Source organism: Zonotrichia albicollis, chromosome 1 (assembly GCF_047830755.1).
Source record: "Zonotrichia albicollis isolate bZonAlb1 chromosome 1, bZonAlb1.hap1, whole genome shotgun sequence".
NCBI classification, from domain to species: domain Eukaryota; kingdom Metazoa; phylum Chordata; class Aves; order Passeriformes; family Passerellidae; genus Zonotrichia; species Zonotrichia albicollis.
Window position 1 is genome coordinate 11894960 of NC_133819.1, and position 23637 is coordinate 11918596.

The window sequence follows — 23637 nt, forward strand, 5'->3', positions numbered from 1 at the left end:
CCATGGCCCACTCCACCAAACACATACCCACAGCTGAAAGACTTCCACTGGACCAAATATGAGCACAAGGTTTGCCACAGGTAAATCTCATCCCCTGACTAAAATCTCAACACCAGTACAACAGAATACTTGGGATGATGAGAAAAATCAACAGATTGTAAAGTCACTGTCACGACACAAGCTGATGTTCCACAAGTGAATTAATCAGAATAACAGACTGGCCACAAAATTAATACAGGAGAAGGAATTATTTCCCTACATGCAACTTTCAAGTTGACTTCCAATTTAAATACCTTATTAATACCAAACAAATCAGTACCAGAATCAAACAACTATCCATTATTTAGAACTCACTACAATGATGCAGAAGGAAATGAAATCCTTCTTTTTTAACTTCTAACTCAATCTGTTACTTCAAAGAGGACAGGAACCCTTAAATTAATCTCTGCTACTTGCATCTTAACCCCCCAATATATATATATATATGTGTGTATGTGTATATATATATATACATATATATATATGTATAAAAAATATTATTATACTAATATATATACTGAAATATAATAAGCTAAGTGCTTATTAGTATGCTCCCTTTCCCCCCAGCTCATATGAGTTCAGGTCAATTGATCCCCAAAACACATCTGCATGATCACGCAAAAAGACACACTTGAGAAAATCAGCCACCTTTCCTTCCTGCTTTCAATTCATTCTTCACTGCCCTTTCTAGAAAAAATTCCTTGCCTCCATGCTGTTGTAACTGCTCTAGGGCACAGGTTATCTTTGTTGCTGGCCATGTGGACAGGAACACTGTGCTTCTGGTTTTCTCCTCACAAAAGTACAAAGAAAGCACTAACCCAGTAACCTAGGAAATTAGTCACCAGTCTCACATACCTGGAATTGCTTGGATGATAATGAGTGGCATGGAACTGCTTAAGCTGCTCCCATGTAAGGTCAGGAATACACAATGGATCTCCACCAGAAATTACACCATAAGTGTGGTCAGGAAGGATTTTGTTCTGCAGGTGCTGTGCAAATATTCTCTCATTATCTGTCTTAATAGGAAAACACCACATTTCAGTGAAAGCCATCAAAACACATTTAAAAGAGAAAAAGTGCTCAATAATAAGACTTCAGAGCTCTAATTACACAACCTCCTCACATGCAGTCCCATGTACTTTAATAAAATGAGCTATGGTTCCATACTAATGTAAGAGAGTATTTTACAATAATATCCATTAACAAACTTTTGACAGGCTAACTTCAAAAACTAAAATCAATGCAACAGTGTTGACTTTACTGAGGCCTTAAATTTTCAAAGGGAGGAATGGGAATCTCTGGTGCAATAATGCCATTGATAACCTACAGCTGAAACTACTTCACCATCTGCAAGGACTCAAACCAAACATCCACAAAACTTACAAATGCCCCTTTCATTTCATTAAAAACAACTCCTTTGAAGACTAGAGGTGTCTGAGGATCAGCTGGGTTCTCGTGTTCTAACCTCCAACCTTCTTGCCTGAAAAATGAATAACAGAAAATGTTGAGAGTTTGAAGATTTTGCTGATTTGGGGGCAGAGGGAAGCTTTTTCTTCCTTTTTTTAAATTTAAAGTTTGCATACATCTCAAACTGTCTTACCAGAAATCTAGTTGACGTAGACATGGAAAGAAAGCTGCATCCAGGTACACCGACAGGAGGTTCTGAAAGTCCTTGGGATTTTGTGTTGAAAATGGATAGAGTGTGTAATCACTAGCTGCATAGAAATAAACATAAAAATCATTAGAACTTTAGAAAGTCTGAGATATGTTTTGTCCTTGTTGATTTTTAATTTCTCATCCATATAAATAACTGGAAGAGAAGAAATGTACTAAATGGACTGCATTTTTGCTGAGGAATACACATATTTAACACTGCAGCTATCTTACCACGAAAACTCTCCTTTAGCCATATATCCATATAAATAATTAAATGTATTTTTGGATACTATAAAGCTCCAGCTCTGCTGGGATTTTGTAATGGACAAATGAACGAGACTTATTTGCTGTCTTGACTTGTAAGCTTTTAAATATCTCAGAACACTCACACCCAATAATAATGGTTCTCCAAAGCCAAATTAGAGAGAGCCAACAGACAGCTCTACTGCAATAAAACCTCATGCACTTTAAGTGGCATTATTTCCTTTGGACTTACCTGTGAATGCATTCATGAAAGTGGACAGTGACCTGTTTAACATTTTAAAGAAGGGGTCTCTGCAGGGATACTTTTGGGAGCCACAGAGCACCGTGTGCTCCAGAATATGAGGGACGCCGGTGCTGTCCATGGGAGTGGTTCGGAACTGGATACTGCAGGAGAGCAGAGAGAGGAATGCAGTCACTGGCAGGAGAAGTGCCCCCACTCCTGCCTGCACCTGTGATTTATGGCAGCACCATCACTGCCTAACAGCTAGCATGGCACACACCAGATGCAGAGTTTGACTTCTTCACACTCCTGAGTGCTCAGCCATCTTCTTCCGAGGGAGCACTGCCTCTGCACTTCTATTTCTGGAGTTAGTACAGAAATTTTCAGCACAAGAGTAAACACATTTATTTTTATCCAAAAGGCTCAAATAAAACAACTTCATGGAAGGTTATGGTTGCATAATCTCTGTCTCTGAAAGTTTTCAAGGCCGGAACTGGACCTGAATTTAACATTGATCCTGTTTTGAGCAGGATCTGAACAACAGACTTCATGATATCCGTTCCAACCTGAAGAATTCAAAGAAGCCTTACAAAGGAAGTACTGTCCTCCCTGTTATCACAGAATAATCCAGCCATGATGCCAGATTACAACTGAAAAAAACGCTAGATTGAATGCGTAGTACCTATAGTATTGTCTTACCTGAACAGATTATTGGAGTCCTCCCGAGCCACATGTAAATACCTGGCTCCTGTCCCATCGTGACTAAGCTTCACTGCAGTCAGGAACAGCTCAGGAACAGCTGTCACCTGCATTGGAAGAAAACATCTGTATTGAAGTGTGACTTCAACTAGGTCAAATAAATCGTGCATGATATAGGAATTACAGTTTGTTGGTCTTATATATAATACTGGCTTACACACCATGAAAAAAAATTTTGCTCCTGTGGTTTGCGGGGAAAAATAATTACGCAAATGGAAAATAAAACTTAAATGAAATTTTTAACCCAATGAAAGTATACTACCACCGAGGAGCCATACTCCTATGGGACAGACAAAAAGTCAATCCAAACTACAAAAAGCAAAGGCATATATTCAAATGCCAGTGGCTGGGAAAGATAGAGAAAAAGCAAGGACCCTGTTATATCACTAGCTTCACTAGCAATCACTTCTCACAAACAACCTTTACTCTCCACTCCTGCTTTTTTCCTTTGAAAAAGTAGAAAGGAATTCAATGTATTTACATGGTAGCTTTCCAACACAGGTATTAAAAGCATCTTAGCAAATAATGTTATTACTTGAATACGTTTATCAAAACACATTCACACAGCGAAGTCCTGTTACCTGCCAGGACTTTCAGAGGGCCACACCGACTGGTCACATCTGCAGCAGACACATCTGCAGCTCGTAGAGTGCAGTATTTTCTCTAGAATTAGCTCTCTATAAGAATATGAATTAACGGCACCTAAAGTATTTGTCGGCAGAGAAGTAACGACAAGGAATTCTTGAATCATTTTTACAACTGACCACCCAAAGCAAGTATTTAACGCGCAGACGCCGGGCCTCACCCAGTGCCTTGTAAGCCCGGGGAAGTTTACGTACACAACCAGAGCAAACGCCGGCGGCGGCGGCGCTCACCTGCTTCACGGTGAAGCCGTGGATCTGCTCGCCCACCCGGTACTGCAGCGCTCTCTCGTTCGCGGCAATGCTCTTCCACCTCCACGCCCTGCGGCTCAGCGACCTGAAATGACAAAAAATTCTCTGTGAACAAACGCGCTCCGGCCGGGGGTGCCGCAGCCGCGACCGACACCGGCCCCGGGGAGCAGGGCCCTGTGCCCGGGCAGGGGCTCGGAGCTCGGCAGCCCTTCGGCTGAGCGCCAGGAGCCGGGGCCGCGCAGGGCCAGGGTCCCCTCCCGCTCCGCGCTCGCTCACCGGCCGCGGCCCAGCAGCCCCCGGTAGCGGCTCCACATGGCTGCGCGGGTCCGGCGGGCCGGGCCAGGCCACACAGCGGAGCACGGCACAGCACAGCGCGAACCGGCGCAGGCGCCGCCGCCCTGCCCGCATTGGCGGCCGCCCCCCAGCTCCGCCCCGCGCCCGGCCCGAGCGGCGGGGCCTGCCCGCCCGGCCGCGGAGCCGTGTCTGTCCGTGCTCCGCTTGCCCTTCTGAGGAGGGAGGCCTGGGATGGCAGGGGAACCTCTGGGAAATGCCTTTGCGTTGTTCACGAAGTTCTCAGGAAAATCGAAAGCTCCGTTGGTTGTGAAAGGAGCGACCTTTGAGCAGAGTTTATTGCTTACTTTTCAAATTAAAGAAAACAGCAAAACAAAACAGCCGAGATCAGTGTGTTCCGAGGGCTGCTCGCTACTCGCCCACGCCTTGCTGGTGAATCGATATGTTAATGCAGAGACTTGGTGAGGAAAACGGGTAAAGGCAGCAGCAGTGGTGGGCTTAAAGCCGCTTTAATGAAACATTACCGTGTACTGTCGGAACTCAGTACATCCCTCTGGGTGTCCAGAGTTGCCGGGGATCCTGTCGGGGGCTCGGAGACCCTGGCACGCAGCCCAGAACACTTGTGGGTTTGATTATGACCCATGGAGTAAATTACCAGCTTTGTATGAGGACTTGAAAGTCACAGAAGTTTAAATAGTATAATAATAAAATTATCACAGGGTGAAAAGGTAGATTTTAAGATTTTGTGAATGGGGGTTTTGGGGACGAGATGGAAGGACTTGGGCGTGTTTAGCCTTTCTTCTTCTTGGCTTCATCTTCTGCTGTGATGCTGGCATTTTGGGATTGGTTTAGACTAGAATTTCACTGTCTAACATAGGTGATAGATATTGGAAAATAATTGTAAATATGTTATATGTAGTTTGTAGTGTAAAAAGACAACACCGCCCCGAGGGTGGTCAGAGTGCCGCTGGCTGCTCTGCTGAGCAGACCTCGGCCTGGCAGAAAGAAAATTTTATAGATAAGATTTAATAAACAACTTCAAGATCGAAAAAACTGAAGAGCTTTGACTCGTTCTTTGGATGCACGGGCCAAAACAGAGACTTTGCACATATCTCGGGGCTGCAGTTAACAACTAAACTCCGAGAAATGACCTGCGGCTGTGCCTGTGTGCGCAGAGCCCCTGCAGCCGCACGAAGCCTCTGCACGGCCCAGATAAGCTTGGAAACATCCGTGTCACTGTCGTGGTGGGACCTCACTGCGGCTGCACAGGCTGTCGTGTCCGCTAGGAAAGTCCTTGTACGTGCCTGGGCTTTTATTCCTCTGTTTTGTAAATGAATAGGATTTTGAGATAGTAACTTGAAATTTGATTTCATGCTGCGCGTTCATGAGGTTGCCTAGAAGGAAAGCAAGCACCTATGAAGTATGGCCACCAATTTGCCAATCCCTTGTTCTGGGATATACAAACCTCCTTTCGACGTAAAATGCCTGCCTGGTGCCAAATGAGAGTACGTGGGATCTTATATATGTAGTAAAGGGCAGGTCTCACACTTCTTGTCCTCAATTCTTTGTCTATGATGTTAACAAAAAAAAAAAAATCAAAAAACCAAACAAACAAAACACCAAAAAACCACCAAACAAAACAAAAAAAAACCCAACCAAGCAAACAAAGTAATTTAATGTATACTGGGAATTTTTGTGTCCACTGTCTCTTCTTCCTCCTCTTCTCTGGCCGGAATTGCCTGCCTCCAGCTACTGCTGTGATCAGTCACTGTTGAGATTTTATCACACTCTCGTGACTCTGGATGAACATTAGAGTAGCCCTTGTGCTCACACGCTGTCCTCCACACTGGCAACATGGCTCCTTGTTGCTTCAAGAACCTTCATTTTCTCTGGTTGCCTCATTTGTGTTTTCCATGTAATTTGCCCATTTCATCAATTTTTAAATTAAATTGAAAAGCCAATAGCTTGCCATGTTAAAGTCTGGGTGTTGTGCATTAACCTATATAACCTGTCATCTATCTTAATTCTTACCTTCCTCATTCTTTCTTAAGGTTAATGAAATGATCTAATACCTCTTGTAAAGCTTAGATCCTGGATACTAGCAAATGCGATTTGTTTGCTACCTGGTTTGATTATACTGGATTTCTTCATTACCTTCTGCCAATTCACTTCGTGTCTTTGTCCTATTTTTATGTATTTGTTTCCGATTAGGTTCAAATAACACCCCTTTTCATAGGACCTGCTTCCAGTATATATTTCTTTTCAGTATATGCTTATGCTTCCAGAAGTTATGTCTAACACTGTGAAGAACCAGTCATGATAGCAGCTTCAACATTTTTTCAAATTAAAATCAGACAATGATGTAAACATATAAAGAATGATGTTCTCAAAATAATGAACATATTTTTAAAGTATTTTTAAGCCTTATGTAGAACTATGAGATTACACTGCATGGTTCAGTTTTCAAATAGTTCTAAATGTTTTCATATGCTTATGGTTTATTATGGGTTGCAACAAGGTCAATTTGTAGCAATTTTTGTATTCAAGGATATATTGTTGTTTCTGTTGACTGTTCAGCTCCTTCATTTTACTAACAGTTTGCTAATCTGACCATAAGCTGCTGTCTCTCTTTACAAATTTCTTGTCATCAATATTTAGTTTTCTTCATGGCTTATAACATTCATCTTAATGGAACATCAGGCTGGCATTCTGCTGCAGACATTTATTTACTTTCAGTTGATGTGTATATTGGAAGGATGATTTTCTGGCTGTCTGTTTTCATATCACTGACATAGCGTTTGACAGGCAACCTTTCACAAACTTCACCAGGCTGAGCAAGCAGAGTTTCAAAATACATCAAACATCATCAAACTTAATCACAAGATGGAAGTCTTTTATATGATCCTTTAGACAACTTTTAAAATATTTTTTCTTTCTTCTGCCATTGTCTCTGATATGCTTTGTACATCAAAGCTTCTGTGAAACAAAACAAACTGGTTACAGTACTATTTTTTTTTCCATTTTCTTGCTGTGTAAGATCTCTGGTGATAATGTAGGAGTAGTACATTATATTCTTTGTAAAATATAGTCATATCATATATATGCAACATGAGTTTTGCATCTTAAGAAAAGAGTAATTCAGAAAAACTGCTAGTATGGGAAAATATAACATATTTAACATTAGTTTTGTTGATTTGTCTTGATAAATGGCATAAAACCATTTTGATTACCATGACCAGATTTTGCTTTCAGTTATTTAGTGACAAATTCTATGTAACTGGAATTGCATCAAATGAGCTTTTCCAATGGTGAGAATGAGATGATAATTTAATTCTCAGTGTTTGAGTAGAGAGATACTTTTGCTTAGTATTGTTTTTCTTCAAAAGATTTTGTTTTCAATCACATGTTTATCTAAGTAGATATTTGATCTAGAAAATCCCATGCCTACACAAGCTGTTTCTTTCAAAAAAATTCAACATAATCTATTCAGGAATGGAAATACTATTTTGTGTGTACCAAGAAGTTCCATTCTTTATCCTTTGCAGCAGAGGTTAGTCCCTCCCACTTGACAAATTCATCTTATATTCATAAACAATGAGGCCCAAAGTTTGCCAAGTTAAAATATCTGAAAAAGAGAGACACTCTCTGCCTATCAGCCTTTTTCTGAAGGCCATGAGTAAAGGCTTTCTTTGTGAGTGAAGGGGGTTCATGACAATGGTGTTAGCTGGTGGGTTGAGAATGACCTTTTGCATCCCAGGTGCCAGCCCTGCTCTGCTCCAATTCCCTGCAATCACCACCCATCACCTTCCTGAGAGAGGTTCTGCTAATAATAAGTCTTTGAGAGGAGAGGAGCATGATCCCAGCTTCAGCTGTACCTTGGGCATCACAGAACCCTGCTAGTACCCTTTGCTTTTGTACCAATTTTGTTTCTGGAATTTATCATTGAATCATACAACAGTTTGTGTTGGAAGGCACTTCAATGATCATTTAATTCCAACACCCCCTGCCAAGGGTGGACACCTTCCACTATTCCCAAAGCCCCGTCCAACCTAGCCTTGAACACTTCCAACCTGGCCTTGAACACTTCCAGGGATGAGGCTTCCACAGCTGCACTGGGCAACCCACATCAGTGCCTCACCACCCTCAGAGCAAGAAACTTTTTCCTAAAATCTAATCTAAACTTCCCTCTTTCAGTTTATGGCAATTACCCCTTGTCCTATCCCTACATGCCTTTACAAAAAGACCCGTTCTAGATTTCTTGTAGACTCCCTTTAGAAATGTTCATGTCTATCTTTAAGTGTATTTTCTTCGATAACAAAGCCTCAGCAAGCCAAGGATCTTGTGTAACAATTGTCAGGCAACATTCAGTGGGGCACTGAAATCGGTATTTTGCAAAGCCACATGGAGAGGAATCCCATGCCTCAGCACACCTTCTCATTTAACTTGTCTTTATTTTTTTCCGGATAGGTTTGCAAGAGGCAGAGACAGAAGCTGATGGTTGTACTGCTGATGCTTTTCTTCCTTCTTCCTAATTTCACAAGTGTCTCTTTAGCCTGAAATTTAGGATTTGGACTTCCCTAGGGATTGTCTGCCCACTAGCAGCCTCCTTTCTGTAGCATTTGGAAGATTATGAAACAAATATTTGTTAAAGAGAGGGGAACATTCCCCACAAAGATTTTGCAGTAGAAATCAAAATTTAAACAAAGCCCAATGTTTAGGGTGATGTTTTTTGTAGAGTTTATTTCAAGAGATCCCATAAGGTGGAAATAGGCTTTGCACTGGGCTTGGTGACCCCATGCAGGACTGCAGCTGGCACATGCAGATCCTGCTTTGTACTGTCTGTCAGAGAACAGGATACTGCCATTGCTACAGTGCCAGAAGTAGGTTTGTTCCCAAATGATCATTTGAAAGAAGGAAAAAAGGAAACTCGTGCCTTGCTAAAAGCCTGGATAAGGTAGTATATCAGAAGTGCATCTGTGTTTAAGGGTTATTGTAAGCCAACCAGAGTATCTGGTTAGGGTCAAAACAGAAACCTTATTTAATAGTTTACATTTCAAATAATTTTACTACCCTCTTTAAAAACCTCAAAATATAACATTTTGATCACTCCTTCTGCTAATAAATAGTGTGACAGTGAGGAATTCAGGGACAGGAAGGTAAAGAGGAAATAAGGGTTTGGGTCAAGATTGGCAAAAAGACCTGGTCCTGTAATTTTATGCATACCTATAAGTGAGGGCACATATCAATGTTATTTGCACAAAACAGGATATTATGAAGAAATAAATGAAAAACACTGCTACAGAATATCACAAATGTAGAAGTGGAAGTTTGCTCAACACCTCATTTCTCAGGAGTTAAGCAGAACTTTGTGCATAACTTGAATGCTGCCTCCAAATTACAATTTAGTGTTGTGCTTAAGCTCTGTACGAGTCACTTGTTAGCAATAGCAGCTGAAGGAATATTGTCCTGTTTGGAAGGACCTTCCTTGGCTGGTTGCTTATAATACCCAGAAATATTCTGTTATGTAGCTTACCTATTCTAACCAGACTTTTCATTTATCCTTTTACAAAAATATTTTGGGAATATCTCCACTTAACATTAGTAATGCCACTTGCTGTAGGGAGGTAACTCTAACATGGATTATCATCAGTTACTTCGAAGTCCATTTTTCTCAACAGAAAATAAACCCAAAAGCCTCACTGATAAGAAATTTCACTGTTGTTGTCACAGACCTGCTCATAAACTATAGTCCACAGCACCAAGAAGAGGGTAAACATATTCTCAATACTGCAGAGCGATCTAAATTTTATGAATTTTCTTTTAACCTTTGTTGGCTAACCTTAGTTGGATTATATTTAATTTCTCAACTTCTTTGTTGAACCACAGTGAGACAAGCCAGGGTAGAGATTAGTGCTGTGCAGATGTGGTCTCTCACATAGCTCTAACAAGGTTCATCAGTCTTGCTCCTGTCACCCTGCTGACAGAGAGCCTTTATTAAGTCCTTAGCAGTGCAGAGACACAAATAGCACAGCTACAGGCCAAAGCAAACTCTTTGTGTGTGGGAATAACAATGTCTGCATAAAGGAATCGTGGAGTTCATGCTAGAATTTTCATTTTCAAAGGGAGCTCACTGCTTATATCTGCAAAACCACATTCTAGATCCGGTGGAGATGTAATAATGGAAAAAAGTGAAATATTTGCCTGCACTATAAATGAAGCATATATTGAGGACAGATGAGATCTAGTCCATATCTGATGCTGTCCAGAATAGATGGCAAATTTCTCTGCATCTACTTATGTTTCAAATACCACTCTGGAAATAATTTTTTCACATTATCTCTTACCTTTCATTTTGGGAGGAGGAGAACTAAAAGGAGAGAAAAAGTATTTAACCCTTCAATTTCTAACAATTTTTACATATTTAAGTGTCACAGCATAAATTGCAGTCAAGACAGCCATGATACACAGAGTGACACCATACAATTTCAGAAAGCTTCAACCCATACACAGTAACACCTTAGCACTTCAGAAAGCTTTCATGTGTCTGCCCATACAGAGTCACATCAGAAGACTGAAGGTGTAGGCTCTTCTTGTTCTTTATCCCAATCTTTTATCTCTTCCTGTTGGTGCATGGCACCTGTGTGCCTTCCGTTCCTTTGGTGGTTGGTCAGTGTCCCTGGGCACTCCCTGGCTCCTTGCTGTCAGTGCTGCTCCCCTGCTGCTCACAGCTGTGACCACTGGGGATGGGGCTCAGCCCCACTCCCAATCACCACAAACTGTGTACCTGCACTTAAGTGTCAAAGTTTACAGGGTGTCCCCATGATGAAAAGCATCTTCAATTGCAAAGCCAGAGAGAGAAGATTGTATAAATTAAGGCACTTAGCCCATGGTCTCCTCAGGTTACTATGTGGCCCTACAATATAACTGAGGAGAGGGAATTTTAGTTTAAATTACCTGAAATAGTGAGAGCTGTAATACAGCTTACTGGGGCAGTGCTATTATAATATGAAACTGTTCTTTATCCCTCTTTGTGTGGAAAAAGGGCCTTGAAGGAATCTGAAGTGCAAAGCCCTGGCATTAAGTTAATAGTTGTATAAGGTGATGGCAGCCTAACCCTGTAAAGTCCTGTTCTAGTTGCCTTTTAGAAAAGGTTTTTGAGCAACTTATCTCCATAATTTTACCAGGTTTCATTTCAAGACTAGGTTATTCACTTCAAAAGCCTGAGAGTGAATTAATGTTTATATGATCTGAACCACCAGGGGATGGTATTGCCAGAGTCTGTACTCCAATAGCCAGAGGAGCAATTCCTTACTGATCTTCAGCTTTCCTTATTATATTTGAATGCATAGTGTACTCAGCTGGGTGAACTCAGACATGCTGAAGTAGCAGTGACAGTAAAAATGCCATATTTTCAACTGTGACTACCTAAGGTAACAGAAGTTTGTTATGTAAAGAGACAGGTGCTTGCATAAGTTGTGTACATTACATTGAAGTGAAGACATTCCCCATTGTCTGTCCCCATATTGCAGTACTGTCAAAGCCTCTCATCCCTACTCTGATTTTTCATTTCCTGTGCTAGCAGTGTAAAATCATAGAACCATTTAGTTTTGAAAAGACTTTTAGGATTATCAAGTTCAACCATTACTGTCACATTGCCAAGTCCGCCACTAAACCATGTCCCAAAGCAGCACATCTACATGTCTTCTAAATTCCTTCAGGACTGGTGACTCAACCACTTCTCTGTTTCAGTGATTGACAGCCATTTCCATTAAGATATTTTTCTTAATATGCAATCTAAACTCCCCCTGATGCAGCTTAGGGCAATTTCCTCTCATCTCTTGTCACTGGCAGAAGAGGCTGATCCCCACCTGGCTTCACCCTCCTTTCATGGAGCTGTAGGGAGCAATGAGGGCTGCTCTGAGCCTCTTTTTCTCCAGGTTAAGCCCCCCAGGTTCCTCAGCTGCTCCTCACGGAACTTGTGCTGCAGACCCTTCCCCAGCTCCATTCCCTTCTCTGGACACAATCCAGCACCCCAGCTCTTCCTAGTCAGGAGAGGCCCAAAGTGAGCGCAGGGTTTGAGGTGGGGCCTCATCTGTGTGGAGTACAGGGGAGCCATATCTTCCTCAGTCCTGCTGGCCACACAGATTGTGCTGAGTTGGACTGAAGTAGAATTAATTGTCTTCACAGGGACAGGTATGGGGTTGTATTTTGAGTTTTGCTGAACACAGGGTTGATAATTTAGCGACTTTGAGCAGGGCTCACATTGAGCCAAGGCCTTTCCTGTTTTTCATACAGCCATAGTGGCCTGGTGGCTGAGGGTGCCTAGGAGGGTAGGAGGAGACAGAGCCGGGATAGGTGGCCCCAACTGACCAAAGGGACATTCCAGATCATGTGACATTGTGCCTAGTATATAAAAGGGGAGAAGAAGGAGAAAAGGGGCATGTTTGGAGTGATGGGGTCTTCACAAGTCACCATTATGTGTGATGGGGCCCTGCTCTCCTGGAGATGGCTGAACACCTGCCTGCCATGGGAACCACCAAATTAATTTCTTCTTTTCTTTCCTTTGTTCTTGCTTTCACTGGGTCTTTATCTCAACACACAAGTTTGACCCTCTTGATTTGCTTCCCCATCCCACTAATGGGACAGTGAGGGAGCAGATGTGTGGGGCTTGGTTGTTGGCTGGGATAAAACCCCAACACAAACTGTGATGCCATGGGCCATCTTGGCTACCTGAGCACCATGTAGGCCACCTGGGCAATCCCATGCTGAAGCTGATTTGGGGTGATGCATGGGCTGATTGCTCAGCAAACTGAGTATGTAAGGAATAGACTCTTCCTGCTTTTCCCGCATCTGAGCACTCAGCTTTTCTGTTGCTCATCTTGTCTCTTTAATCAAAACATGGAATCTAATATCCCTGGGACTTCTGCTCTCATCAGGTTCCATTGCAATTAGTTGGCAGAGTAGAGGGGAACGCAGTGATGGGCAGGAAAAGCATGAGCTGCATGTCTAATTTTCTTAGCAAACCAAGATGTACAAAGGATATCCAGTTAAAGTAATCAAAACATTCTCCAGTTCACTGACTCTTTCTGAAAAGCAAAACATGTTATATTATAAGTAGTCCTTGGTTTTAGATTTTGTACTGGGTCTTAAACAGCTGTTTAAAATGCAGCACAAAATGCAACTTGACTTACACTTTATTATTGTAAACAAATGCTAAGCAGAAACCATCTGTATCTTCTACTGTTAATGTCTACATGGTGCTGCAGTTGGCCAGCTCTTATAAACACATTATAGACACATTGTAGACACAAGACACAATTTCAAGTCTTGTTAAATGTCTTTTTTGTGTCATCATTTTGTGCCATTGAAATTAAACTTTAAAATGTGGATCATTTTTCTGAAGATTTGGGAGTCAAAACACTTCTGAAATGTTGAAGATTGCACATTATTTTTTTTTAACTTGCTCAAAACCCTTGTTTTTAGTTAATTCTCAAGTCTCATGGGTCAAACAGTTTTTGCTAACTTACATATGCCATAGTAAGTCATATACTGAAATAAACAGCACTTCATGAAGTACAAAGCAGTGCAATATTGTCCCATGGCTTTTGTTCTTTCTGGTTTTTTCTCCATAGCTGCTGTTACAGTGGCAGCTGACTGGAAGGAGAGCTGCACAAGTACTGCTACAACCAGAATAGCATCCTTCCGACAGAGCTGCAGCTTCTGCAATCCTTGAGTTTCAGGCAGGGTACAGGCATTCCTGTAAGTCTCCTGGGAGCTACACCTACGTGAGGTTGCAGAACTGAGGCAGGGTTTTTATCATGCACCTTTCACTTCTACTTACAGTTTTCAGGACATGTAAGTCTCTCTCCTTTGAATAATCCATAAAGTCTTCAAACAGGCAACATGACCTAATCTGCTGAATGATCTCATGCTTTGTCAGATGTAAAATATTATCCAAAGTGAATGAAATGAGATGATTTGAAGTTTTGAAAAGACGTCTCTGAAATGTATGAACATATTTGTTTCATCTTCCACATGTAACCCAAATACAGAGCCCATTATGATGTACTCCACGCAGTATACAGTTCATTATGTTCAGCAACATGTCTCTCCCTTCGTGTATTAAAGCAAAGTATTCTCTTTCATCTCTGTTCCTGATAAAGACCTGCCACCTTTGCTGCTTAATAATTGAAGGCAACCTACTACAGAAGCTTAGTGTTGGATGACTGCCTGCAACAATAACATGAAAATTGAGTTAGTATTTTTGATGGCTTTAGTAGTTATTAAAACTGAATCCTCTATGTCATGACTCCAGGAATCTTAACTTTGCCACTGACTTACAAAAAGAAGCCCTGACCTTGCTAAGGTTAATGGTGACTTCTGCATCACTATAATCTCTACTTCAGTCACCAAGTCTCTCAGTCTCATTATTTCTCAAAGGATACATGAGTTAAGGTTGCTATTCTTATCTGTTTTATATATAATAGGATTGCATTAATTGATCAGTAGAACTCAGGAACAATATTAATTTATTTGTCAGAAACCTCTGTGTTGACATATATAGGTGAAACTTCTGGAGTTCCAGGAAAGTTGGCACTTTTTACAGAAATGCAAATTTATTTGTATACATTTGAAATTCAAATATATGTTGCTCTTAATCCTTCATTATGACTTTCAAAACAAGGTAATTTTTTGAAACACTTATTTTACATAAATGGATTTCCTACACAAATGGATCTAGTTTAAACACAGACTAAGTCACCTCTATGGTGATTTTATACATTTTGAAAAGTTTGAGGGTTTTTTGTTAGTTTTCTTGGCAACATGAAAAGTAATTCAGCAGTGAATCTTTCCCAAGAGCAGCAAATTCTCTAAAACTTGCTTTTTGCTTATTTTAACCAAAATCATAGGAAAAGCAGTGTTAAAAGAACTTGTAGCTACAGTCTCCTGCATTGTTAAAACAAACAAATGAGGAGCATTTCAGTGTGGATTTCATCCATATGTATGGGGAATGTCGATGTCACCAGCTTTCTATCCCAATGTCACCTCCCATGTCTTTCACAAACAAATGGAGAATGAAGAGGATGTGAAAAAATGCTGATCAAATCAAGGACCACTCTGCAAATAGGGTCGGCACAGCAAGATTTCAGTTACAGGTTTGTCCTTTCATTTTATCAGGAGAAACTGGACTGAACTATGGCTAATGGGGTATGAAGTCCCAAACAGAAAAATTCCAGCCTGAAGTTGTGAGGCTATGACAAAAGGGAACTAAAAAGAGATTGGAAGAGTCTAATTAAACAATGGGCAGCTGAAAATATGGAATCCTTGGAGCCTTCAAATCTTACTGACAATAAAATATATATAACATTTTTCACTTTACCTGTTCTATATACTTCACATTTCTGTGCTTAGCAAGTCAGAAAAAGGCACTCTGTTTCTGGAGCATCAAATATTGTTTTTTAATTTTCCCTATAAGATGAATAACCAATAAAAATATCAAGGCCAGGCAGCATGTGTCAGTACACTCTGTCTCTAGAGTGACAACTGAGCACAAAAGTGAGCATGATAATAACTTTGACTTATTCAACTCTTAAACATAACTTAGGGTGCAATTGCATCCAGATGAGGCAATGTCTCATACAGTGCTGCTCTGGGCCAAAGCTTTTGCCCTCTTGCAGTTTGTGTGCCATTATTGTGATAAGCTCTTCTATTGTGCTTAACTCAAGCACATACAGTTTGCCATTCAAAACAGAACCAACAGAGCTTTCAATAAATGCAATAATGTACATCCTGAATGTCAGATACAACATCAACCATTAGAAAAATCACCATACGTGGAAAAACCATTGAATATACATGCCCCCAGGCCTGCTTACAGATACAGTTCTTTCAGTAATTTATCTATTAAAAGTAGAGCTCACCAAATTCACATTTTGCCTTCAGATAACTGTGTTTGGCTAAAATAAACTATTTAACTGTGCTGTGTAATGTATCAAGCACCCATGTATGTTGTACAAGTGCAGACTATTTAAATAAATTAACAAACATGCCAAGAATATTTCCAGTTTGAGACTATAGATTATAGACTATAGATTATAGAATATCAATTATAGATTATAGATTCTGCTCTTTTAATGTTGGCCCCAAACCTTCTTCTAGTACATCAACAATTTCCAGAGGAATGTTTGATGTAATTAAATTACAAGAAGGACTGCATTTATTTGCAAAACTGAACAGTTATATTTTCTACTTAACACATTGTTCAAAAATAGAAGATAAAAAGTCTAGCTAGGAATTCAAATACATATTCATTTTCAAAAATAACAATTTTGCACAAATAGGCTTTGAAATAATATCTCATGGGTAAGCTTGTTTTGAGAGAAGATTAATTGGAGAATTACATAATGTTGTTAGTAAGCAATTAAAATTCAACAGAGCCTTAAAATTTACACCTTAGGGAACGCTGGTCAAATTTACACATCTTTCAAAAATAAAAGTACAAACTGCTTCCGAAGTGCTATTACATGCCATGCATATTTAAGAGTTTTCTGCTAAATGATCCGTTTAGCATTGCTTAAATTATCTTGGGAATACTGTTTTAGTTTGGTAACTTTGGAACTGTCAAAAAATTATTTGTCCTCCACAACCGAACAGGTTTTGTTACACTCAATCCATTCCTTGGATGACAATTTTGCTTTCTTTACAAATATTAATGGTTCATTTTTTTAAGGAACTGACAGTGGAGAATTTTAAGTTGATCTGATAGTAGGTGTTGTATTAGTGAAAAGTTACAAAACTCCCCCATCTTCCACACCTTTGGAGAAGGTAGAAGGAAACCTAATAGAATGCAAGACAAAGCTGGTGGGTATTTGTACCACACATAGGGTATTTAAAGCTGGCCAGAGAATAGGGAAGGAGAGGAAAGCTGAACTGAGGCTGTGGCATGGGAAAGGAAGATATCAGTTTTAGGTGAGATCGAGGATCATGGCAGACTTAATGTTCCAGAAATGGTATTGGAAAGTGACACATGCTCTGATTTGTTGCAGGAAAGTCACAATTTGCAAGTTTGTAGCTCCAGAAGCTCCTGAATCATCTTACAGGTAGCTTTAGAGTTCAGACTGATAGCTTTAGTGTTCGGTTTTTGCAGTGGGTTTCGTGGTTTAACCTCAGACTGCAACTAAGCCCCACACAGCTGCTCACACACCTTCCCCAGTGGGATAGAACAGAGAATTGGGAGACTAAAAGTGAGGAAACCCACAGGTTAAGATAAAGACAATTTAATAGCAGGGGGAAAGCTGCATGTGCAAGCAGAGGAAAACAAAGAATTCCTTCCCTGCTTCCCATGTGCAGGCAGGTGTTCAGCCATGCCCAGGAAAGCAGGGTTCCATCATGTGTCGTGGTGATTTGGCATGACAAACTCCACCACTGTGAATGTCCCCCCCACCACCTTCCTCCCACAGCTTTGTGCCCTGGTGTCACATGGTGTGTGACATCCCTTGGGTCAGCTGGGATCAGTCCTCTCCAGCTGTCCCCTATCTCTTGCTCCCCAGCCTCCTTGCTGGTGTTGCGGAGTGAGAAGCAGAAAAGGCTTTGACTGTCAGCGCTGCTCAGCCATAGCTGGAACATCCATGAGTTAGCAACAGTTTCCAGCTCAATTGCAGAGCACAGCCCCATACTAGCTATTGGGAAGAAAATTAACTCTGTCCCAGCCAAAGCCAGCTTGGACAGCTCCCAGGCCTGCACACAGCCCTGCCCTGCCAGCACCCCTGCAGCCCAGGAATTTCCATGTCCTGAGCCTTTCCACACCTGAGCTACAGTGAAGGATTTGTGAGCCCAAGAGAGCCAGGTTGGTTGTTGGTCACCAAGCCTCTGGAGAATGAGGGCTCTCCCCCTCATATCTTAAAACCTCCTGGATAAAGCATTGAGTTAGTTTTGCAGCATTGCTTCTACCCCAATCTTATTTAAAGCTGATGCCATCACCCTTTTCATGGCAAAGCCGTGGCTTAACCTCCACTTTCTTGTCAGTCACCCTGCTGGTTTTAGCTTCCCTCCTTTTGCTGCTCCAATTGCATTATCGATTGGGCTGCCTCCAGGAGGAGCTTTTGTTTGACACAGTTGGCAGTGAGACAAGCCGAGCACTTAGAGCTCATTAGGTGGGTGGGATTAGACTCTAAAGCTAAAATCTGACACTGCAGCAAAGTGATAAAACTCCTCCAATGCTATTCATAACCTTCTCTGAAAACTGAAGGCAGTTATTGCATATGCAATTTATGATTTGCTGTCTTAAAAGATCTCAGTGGAGATGTGGTTTTGAACTGAAATTACACAAATTTTTTAATATGTGGTCTAGGCTGAATTTTTATTGTTTATCTTTCTAGAAATCTGTCAATGACATGACAGAACTTTGCAATGTGATTATTTTAAGCTGAAACTAGGTTCAAAATCTAGGTTTGCAAATGGAGCAAAAAAGTGTATTTTAAAGTGTCATAAAACTGCTGCCATCACTGAAAAAACAAGCTTAAGGTATTCTGTAATAGGATCAAAAGCAGATAGTATTTTTCCTAAACAAAGAAAAACAATATCTCCTTTTATACAGCACAGAGAAGATAAGGCCATGGTTGTGTGATACAAAACAACACCATGTTCGAGATCCCTCTGCCAGCTTAGAGTTGTTTGGTGTGGCTGAAGGGCAGAGCACATTACAATGCCAGGAATGTCCATGCCCATACTCATCTGAGTTGCAGAAACAGTGTGGTTCTCATTCCATGGCAAAAACATTTTAAGACAAGTTGCAGTGTGACATTGGTACGTTTGTAATGCTTTTAGTTTTGTGGCTGGCCTGTCCATCACTGCACTGCTTGGTGCACACATACCTGGAATTAATGAATACTTGTGAAGAATGGAGCTATGATATAGCATGGAAAGGCCACGAAGAGATGGAACATCCTATGTGCACATTTGGCTCTAAGCAGCATAGAGTAAATAAGAGCCCAGTGTTGAGTGTCCTGAGAGTTACCAGGAGTATTGTTTTATGGTATACTAGCTATTATCACCACTAAATAACATTGTGGAAAACAGTGCATGATCAAAGACAGTATTCATTAATTAACAATTAGTTAACTATCTTCAGCCTTATATTTTCTGTGTGCTGGGTTTTTTATATCAGTTAAAGTTTCTAAACTTAGTTTTGTGAAATCAAATGCAAAGATTGGTAGTTAATGAGTATTTCTCTAATGGAGACATGTCCCACTGAGCAGTTTGGGCAAGAATAATCCAGAAGAAAAATAACTGAATTATGAAGAAACAACCTGAAGAGTCGAAGCCAAGACTGCAGAGTCTCTGTAAAACTTCCTGGCTGTTACAGCTCCAAAGGGAACCACAAACAAGAAAAGAGTGGAGACCTTTCAGCTTCAGATGTAAGAAAACAAAGTTAGAGCACTCACTGATCAGTGAATACTGCCCTGTGCAAAACATCATTCTTTAATTAAAACTCTTCCTGTCTGCCAAGGGAGAGGACACCATGCAGTTTTGCTGGCAGCTAACTTTAGCCAATAGATTGTAGCATTCTCTATATACAATATTTTCTTAAAAAACCGGAAGGTTGTGGTTGAAAGGAATGAATGTTTCTGCCCTTTGCACCCTTGAACAGAGGGAAACACTGATTGTCCATGAGGAAACAGCCAGCTCGGTTTTCCCATGGCCACTCAAGCTGTTGCACATCTGCACAGAATTAAAAGTTATAATTTCCAACTAAATAGACATACTTATGTAGACTGTGCATTTATTAGCTGTGGTTGTGTTTAAAGGCCATGATTAAAGATTGCAATCTTCTTGCCTAAAGGACTTCACATGAAAATGAAAGGACAGTTTCTGTCCCCAGACTGGCTGAGGGAAATCCAGTTGGAATATTTCCCCATTATGAACTATGATTAAGCAATGCCTTGAAAAATATATAATGAAAACATTCTCCATCATTTTCAATTGCAGTTTTCCAATTAAATCAGAGCATAACCTATTTAACAATTAGCATGCAATGATGTCTGTCCTTACTGGTAAAAAATACCAGTTTGACTTTGCTATGATGAAAGCTTTTACTTTTCAAGGGTTGATGCACTCACGTGTTTGGAAGTAGGCTGATATCATATGTCCAGCTGGAATATACATCCCACTCACTGATGGAATCTAGTGAGGGGTGTTTTCCGTGGGCGAAGTTCACCAAAAAGGAAATGGAAAAAGGGGCCAATATCAAAAGGCATTTCGAGCTGCACAGAGAATACTCCATATGTTAGATTCTGAAATCAGCAGGCAGAGTGCTGAGTGACACAGGGTGGCAGCACAGATCAACAATACTGCCTTCTGCCCATAGAAAGCATAATGAATCCCGGTGTCCTTGCAGAAATTTGTGGTTTTTATTGGGCCTTTTTGTTCATGGTTTATTGTCACTGTGTGATAGTTTTCCTTAAAAGATTGTTCACCTCAAGTTGGATTAAAGTTAAGGTAATTACTTCGGCTCGTTCTTGTGCTAAATTAAGTCATTACTGGGTAAAGGAACAAGCTCCTAGGGTGGACAAAGTTAGACAATCCAGGTGAAATCCTGGAACATTGTTGAAATCAAATGAGTGGGTTTTTATGGACTTTAATGGGACCTGGATTTCAAAGCTAGACTGGGAGTTTCAACAGATCAAAGGAAAGGGCAGTAAGATTCAGGCATTTAAGTCATTTAAGTCACTTAGATTTGAGGACAGTGTTGCAGAGGAGGGATCTAACTTGTTTGAAAATTCTAATCCCAAATCCACATTCAGCCACTTGCTTCACTGACCTGATTCCTAGGAGTTTTTCATGTCTGCACTCCCCATCGTCTGAATGCAAATATGTTGAGAAAATGTGTGATGTTTCCTTTAGGCAGCACTATTCCTGAAATTTCTGTCCTTTAAAGGGTTCAATTTGAAAATTGAATATATTGTTTTAATTTCCATGTATTCCTGTTGTGTAATGATATACAAAAGGCAAAATTAACTTGTAACTTTCAGCAGAACTAAACTTAAGATTTATTTCTCCATGTCTGGGATGCAGAAATTTGCGTTAATTTTTGTACTCTTAACGGCTGCCTTGTCCATCTGGGTTTCTAGCCCACAAAGACATATGCAGCTTCTTAACTTTAAGCATACTAGTTTTGCCATTGCAATCACATGAAATTACTCCCATGTTTTAAGTGCATGTTAGCAGAATCAAGGACCTTAAGTACACTGTGAGGGAGAGATCATTCTCTAAATTCTGTGACTCAGTGGGAAGTAATAAATGTGTAATGCCCTTGCATTTTCCAGCCACAATGTCAGCATTGCTTTAATTTAATCCATTGTATTTATTGTCTCAGGAACAAAAGTCTCATTTATTAGTAAGTTTGAAAAAGAAAAAAAGAAAAGGGTTTTCTTCCATTTGCTTAGTCATTTATTATTCTTTAATGCGCTTTCAGCTCTTGTCCATTGTGAAAAACACTATAGTAACTGGAGATACAATGAAATTATGACATCTCAGGAGAAAAGAGACTGAAATCTGTGCAAATGAGAGAAGAAAGGATTTTTAGCCACTGTTCATAATTCTTTTCATTCATTTTGAGTGATATCTACTGAGAAGCTCTGTCTACTAAGCATTATATGAGAAAACAGGTTTTACTTTTTTGTATAGCTAACACTGAAAATAGGTGTTTTTTTCAGATTTGATTTCTTGTCTTTTGAATTAAAAACCAAAACACTTCACCCATCCTTTAAATGCTGCAGTGAAGATAAAGGTCAAGTGCTTTATCTTCATATAAAGATGATTACAATAATCTCCTTACTCATTCCCTTCAAAAAGCTGACTTTTCAGTGCCCTTCATATCTTTCATGCAGTCCTTCGCTTCTGGACATCCTTGTTTCATTCCCATTTACTGGGTATGAATGCAAGAACACTGCTTTGGTCCAAGTGACTGCACATTGCACCCACTATCATTAGATACAGGGAAGATAATAAATGGAAAAGAAGTTAGCTCTAAGAGGGAAGAATTCTCCATGAGTTGAGAATGTGTCACGTCAAAAAGAGGAAGGACATTTTCATGGCATATATTATGCAGCTCTAAACACTTCCTTGAATATACATTCTGAGCACATAGTCTCTATGATAGAGGTTGTAAGGGGATTTTTAAGTTTTATTCCTCAGGGCTTCATTCTGCAATGTGGTGTTGAAAGGCTGCAACTCCTTCTGAAATCATCAAAGTAGTGGCAAAATGTTAGCTGATTTAAATACTTGTAGATCCATTCAAGTCTTTCTCCTTCTTTCAGTAACAGTTTACCCCAGCAAATATCCTAGTCCTTAGAAAAAGGAATTTAACAGTTCCAGAAGCTGTTCATTTGTTACAGGATCAAATCAGCAGGCATCAACAGCTCCATGAAGCATATTCCCAAGAGACAGCTGGGATTTCATACATCTTGGGTATCTGTCAGAATTCTGGTGCTACGAAAGTAAGCACAATTCAGAGAGGCAGAAAAACCTGAGCAGTAACTACTTTGTTGCTAATATTGAGGTGGCATCTGATATTTGAAGCCCTAATCCTGTTATATTATGATACATTCAGATTAGACAGTAAATGAATTTTTAAAATAGCCAAAATGGCTAGGGATAATTGCAACCAAATTGTCCTCAGTACTGTTTAAAGAATCATTAAGATAATAAAGATCATTAAAAAATTGCCCAAAATAGCCCCAGCTATACTGTCTCACCTCCAAGAAAAAGCACCCAAGATGATTCCATCAGCACATCAGAGCACTGAGTATTTCTATGGAGATGTGAGGTGTAATGGATAATCTGACAAATGTAACTATTATGGTTTGAGCACATCACCAAAATAGCTCCCTGCCTTCTGGAAAGTAACAGTACGTTTTAGAATAGCTCAGACTCAATTCATATTGATCCACATAAAGAATAATGACCAACCACACTGTTTCAGTAGAATTAATCCAATCTCTTTCCCTACTTCTCTTGTTGAAGCCTCAAGAGAGAGTTATTGATTTCTTATACTGTTATGCTCATTCACTTACTGTGTGGCAATGACCTACTTTCTGTTTAACACAGCGAACGCAGAACTCTGACTGCACCAACATACAGCATTAGGCTTATGCATATAGGGCTGTGATTGTCAGAGATAAAATCTGACATCCAGTAAGTCTTTGATCTTGAAAGGAAATGGTGCTTATTTGCATCTAAGTGCTTGCAAGCAATTGCAGGTAATCCAAATGGAGAATCAAAGCCAGAGGAGCTTTTTGTGAGTAATTCACATTTTAAAATTCTAGGCAAAAAGCAGCTTGGTTTTGATTTGCTCAGAGAAGCATGGGCACTAAATTTGTTGAAGTTTATAAAAGCAGATCCTTTCCAAGTCCCTGTGACCTTGCCTTTGGCCATTGCAAAATAAATGCTAATTAATGGAGCAAAAAGTTATATTTATTTGTTCCTTGGAAGTCTCTTACTTGAGAAGGATGTAAC

General features: G+C 40.2%; 1 protein-coding gene across 1 annotated transcript in view; it reads right to left on the reverse strand.

The window, feature by feature from the left end:
- The window catches only part of PITRM1 (pitrilysin metallopeptidase 1), a 29601-nt gene extending 25336 nt beyond the window's left edge, over window positions 1–4265 (reverse strand). Inside the window, exons 1-7 of the mRNA XM_005480390.4 lie at window positions 4108–4265; window positions 3814–3916; window positions 2879–2985; window positions 2192–2343; window positions 1640–1754; window positions 1423–1519; window positions 895–1055 (exon numbers count right to left, since the gene is read on the reverse strand). Of these exons, the coding sequence (XP_005480447.2) occupies window positions 895–1055; window positions 1423–1519; window positions 1640–1754; window positions 2192–2343; window positions 2879–2985; window positions 3814–3916; window positions 4108–4145 (773 nt within the window). The 5' untranslated portion in view covers window positions 4146–4265. The remainder of the gene's footprint in view (window positions 1–894; window positions 1056–1422; window positions 1520–1639; window positions 1755–2191; window positions 2344–2878; window positions 2986–3813; window positions 3917–4107) is intronic.
- Window positions 4266–23637: the final 19372 nt, after the last annotated feature.